Raw genomic sequence first — 4636 nt, 5'->3', positions numbered from 1 at the left:
AAGTCGGAAAACCATTCAAGTGACACGATTGTTGGAAATTATTGGTCCGAAGTCCTAGGTGGAAAAAATACGAGCAAAATTTTATTTTTGGAGTCCAACAATCAAAGCGAACGAAAACGGGCTCTAGTGGTTACACAACCTCCTCCGATGCTCGGGTCGGTCTTGATTTAAATCAGGACGACGAACTTGAGCTAGAAGAAATTGTCCGCCCAATGGGTAGGGACAAAGCGAAGAGAAAGGGAAAAGGGACTTCTTCGAGTGCATCTGATTTCAGCGTGGACATTGACGAAATGCGGAAGATAACATCGTCGTTTGATCGATATAATCTAAATTTCTCCGAACGGTTGGCTTTCGACAAAGAAAAAGAAGAAACAAGGAAAAAGGAGCGGGCGGAGAGACAAGAAATGGAGGACATGAAGTTTTTGATGGAAAACGTCGATCATCTCTCGGGACCGGCTCTCGAGCTCGTGATGAAGAAGAGGGAAAAAATTCTGAAAAAATATTTTTCATAGGTCGTTGTTGGTTTGTTTGATTTTTAGTTTGTGTGTGTGTGTTTTTTTTTAATTTTCTACTTTTTTAAATTTTAGGTTTAATGTAAGTTTTATTTTAATTAATGAAATGCTTTTTATTTTTAATTAAATTTTATGTTTAGTATTAATTTAAAAATTATAATTCATAACAAAAAAATTAATTTTATTTAATAAAAAAAAAGTGAGGGAATGGCTTTCCACCCATTCCTTGGGTTTTAGGTGAGTGAAAGAAAAATGAGAGAAATGAGGGTATGACCCACAAGTGAGGGAAGCTTCCCTCCCACTTCTTCCGATCTAAGAGGAAGAAACAAAAGTTTTGCTGAGGGATCATCTTTGTAATAGGTAAAGAAGGAGGGGCTAAAATGTATCATTCTGAAAAACGGTTGATATTTTTCTGCTTCATACCAGACCAAACCGATGATTCAATCCACCGTCGCCAGTGGTTCAGTTTCGCCGGTGAAAATGTTGGTAACAACATTTGCCTCAAATAAAACCCCGCCACCTTATCCGACCACCGTTTCCGCCGCCACAAGCCACCCCGAAACCCCAAAAGTTCACCTTAAATCCATCGATCGCCGTCGCATTCTCGCTTCACTCGCCGCTTCTATCACCCCATTCTTGGCTCCTAACCCTCACCTCAACCACGAAGAATCTCCTCTTCCTCCCGTGTTTTTATTTCCCTCCGCCGATGCTCGCGGCCTCTTCCAAATGCCCCCTGTTCGTCTCTCCAATCGGTAATTATGCTAACATTTTTATGTCAATTTTTGCATAATTTCTTAACTCAACTTCCTTGATTTCTCAGGTACTTCCTAGTGAGGGCAGGGGAGTCTGAATTTGAGAGTTTGGGTATAATTAACACAAACCCTGTTGGGAAAACATCTGTAGATAATGGTTTATCGAAGATCGGGAAGAAACAGGCAGTGAAAGCAGCTTTGAGATTGAAGGAAATTGGGGCTTGTGATAATGGGTGCTGGATTTGGCCTTCTATTACTCAGAGAGCTTACCAGGCTGCTGAGATCATTGCTGCCATTAATGGGATCAATAGAAGGTAGGTAAAAAAATCTTGACTCATTTCCATTCCATTGACCATGGATTCACTATTTGTTTCTTTTGAAAAAAAAAAAAAAAAAATCTTTTTGAATATAGTAATATAGTTCCGGAGTACAGTTTCTTGGATGCCCGTGGATTAGGAGCGTATGAAGGAAAGGCGTTACAATCCGTTTCCGAAGTAAGATTTATCTCTAGTAGTTTTATCTAATTACTGCATGTAATGTCAGATTAAAAGTTATGTCTGTCTATGTGTTGTATGTATTAGATATATGCATCAGATAGTGTATCCACGAACATTAAGCCACCCCCAATCAACGATGGAACACCTAACGAGAGTGTTGCGGATGTGTTTGTTCGGGTGACACAACTAATGTCGATTCTTGAAACTCAGTATTCTGAGGACACTGTTATCATTGTCTCCCCCGACTCTGATAATTTGACGATCCTACAAGCGGGTCTTGTCGGACTCGATCTTCGAAGGTGGGAATTCCTTTACCCATTTGCAAACATTATTAAGGGTTGGTCTAACATCTTTTTTTTAGATAAAAAAGTTGGGTTAAAGATATTCTTGATAAAAATATCAAAACATTCGTACAATCGTAGTTATATTTTTTTGATAAGAAGCATGGTTGGTGATTTTTACAGGCATAGCGAGCTTTCGTTTGAGCCTGGGGAAGTTCGGTTTTTCGACCCGAGTAGCATTCCTACTTACAAGCAACCTGCATCTGCTTTGTATAAATGTTTAAAACCTCCTAATTGTACACGAGTTTAATATTTGTATCACAATGTTTGTAGTTATTGGAGTAAATATATGTTTTGGAAAATTTTCAAGTTAAATTTGTTTTCGTAAAAAGTATAAAAAATTATACTTTAATTAAGTTATTACATTTTATAAATAAAAAAATCAGGACTTTGTCTTACTTTACATTTGAGAATATTGTGAATTTTGACTTTCCTTATTTGACATTTTTATTATCCAGATGACTTATTTAAAATCTTTTGTTTTAGGTTATTGAATATGGGGAGAAGGTAAGACCAAAAAAGAAGAGTAAGAAAAGTAGATAACATGTGCAATATTCTTTGCATTTTGTGGTGTGGAAAGAAATAGCCTAGATTACCTGATAAATAAAAATAGATGTACCTATAATGTTACCAAAAAAAAATATACGGTTTTTTTAATAGGCCTAAACGACGTATATGGAGCTGTGAATAAATAGATTCTAAGGGTTGAGTCCAACCAACTCACGACCTTGGTTGATTTAGTTGATAATGTGCAATTTTTTGATCAAAATAATAGATGGGGTTGGGAGTTGGAGAATGATGATGGTTTCACGGTTCATATCACACGTAATATTATAGATGGTTTTTTACTCCCGGATAGGGATCACCAGACAAAATGGAATAAATTTGTCCCTAAGAAAGTTAATGTTTTTGTGTGGAGAGTTCTTTGGAATAAACTATCAAACTAGGTCGAATCGTAGTCCATTGTGAGATTGATGTCCCTTCGACTCTATGTCCGAATTATAATGATGAAGTGGAAGATTTAGACCATTGGTTGATCAACTGTGAAGTTGCAGTTAGAACATAGAATTCGATATTTATGTAGATGGAGGTTCTGGTTTTGAAGAAGTTGGTGATCTTTTCAGTTGGCTTGACTCGAGCCATATGTCTTCTTCTAAAATTGTGGCCATTGAAGCTATTGTCTCTACTATGTTGTAGGTACTTTGGAGGCTTAGAAATTCATAGGTTTTTCCGAGAGATTAAACAGAGAAAAGATACCATTTTAGACACGGTTAAAGACTTATCTTTTTTATGGTTTGGAAGTTGAAACAAGAGAATTTCTATTAGTTAGGTTAATTGGTTAAAAACCCAATTAACAATGTGTAATTGTTTCTTTCCTAGCAATTTGCTAGTTTTATATGAATCCTTTAGCCGTTAAAAAAACGATCCTCAGTAACAATTTCTAATGGTGAATTGGTACGCGTGAAAGGCATCGATAACGTTTGTTTTTTTTTCAAAGTATAGCACATGGTAAAAAATAAAAAAATAAAACTAAAGTATATTTTTTTAATACAAATAATAGAAAGTAGGATTCACTACTAGAAAAACAGCCTTTTACGATACGCAAATAATGACACACACTGATAGAGGACGCGCATTTGTGCGTGCCCTAAAAATTAATGTCAGTTTTCCAAAATTTGAAGGATAGAGGACACGCATTTGTGCGTGCCCGAAAATTAGTGTCAAACAAAACAAAATTAAAAACACAGAAGACGCTTATTTTAAGTGTGTGTCATCTACAAATGTCGCTTTATATTTTTTTTTAACTAAATGTGCGTTTTTAAAGAGGGATCCTTTAAAATTCTAAAATTTTGAATACCCCGCTTCTGCTCTCTCTCCTTTGGATCGCCTTATCTCTCGTAAAATCGCACAGAGCCATTCTCTCCCTCTTATCTCTCTCTCTCTCTCTCTCTCTCTCTCTCTCTCTCTCTCTCTCTCTCTCTTTCTAACCCTAGACACAGCCACTGACCTTCGTCGGAGCTATCTTCTTCTCCCCCACCGCCACCAACAAACCACAGCCTTATTCATTACCCTAAAAACCAGACAAATCTTTCACCTCTCATAATCTCTCTCATAACACTTAGGTTTTTGGCAATGAAAAAAATCGACCCCCTACTCCTTTGACGTGTTCTAATTTCTTACTGTATCTAGGTTAAAATCAACCATTACAGCAGAGCATCTTCTCGTGTAGTGTTTATCAGGTCGAAATGAAGTCGTTTTGGAGGATTAAAGCCATGGAGATACAGTTTCAACTTCTAAAATACATATACAATTTCAACTTCTAAAATCAATAGGGTGTGTGATGGATTAAATCCATTGAGAGTCTGCCTTTTTCTTTGAGAAATTACATTAATATTCTTCCTGAGCATGTCGATTCCACAATCTTCTGGTGAGTCTTCCTTTTTCTTTCTCTAGTTGTTTTCTGAATTTTGGGGTTTTCTTCCACTTCACGTTCAGAAGTATTTTGGTGATGATAACTGATAAGTTGGCTGATT

At 36.6% G+C, this 4636-nt stretch overlaps 1 protein-coding gene across 1 annotated transcript; it reads left to right on the top strand.

Annotated features, from left to right (window-relative positions):
- Positions 1-914: 914 nt before the first annotated feature.
- Positions 915-2417, top strand: LOC145113291 (Phosphoglycerate mutase family protein). The gene is made up of 5 exons (XM_079049402.1): positions 915-1264; positions 1333-1578; positions 1677-1758; positions 1846-2060; positions 2226-2417. The coding sequence occupies exons 1-5, from the start codon at positions 948-950 to the stop codon at positions 2350-2352; spliced, it is 987 nt and encodes a 328-aa protein (XP_078905528.1). The 5' UTR covers positions 915-947; the 3' UTR covers positions 2353-2417.
- Positions 2418-4636: the final 2219 nt, after the last annotated feature.

This window comes from Lactuca virosa, chromosome 5 (assembly GCF_052849685.1).
Source record: "Lactuca virosa cultivar CGN04683 chromosome 5, Lactuca_virosa_CGN04683_v6, whole genome shotgun sequence".
NCBI lineage: Eukaryota > Viridiplantae > Streptophyta > Magnoliopsida > Asterales > Asteraceae > Lactuca > Lactuca virosa.
The sequence above is the reverse complement of the archived record's forward strand: the minus strand, read 5'-3'. Positions and strand labels throughout refer to the sequence as shown.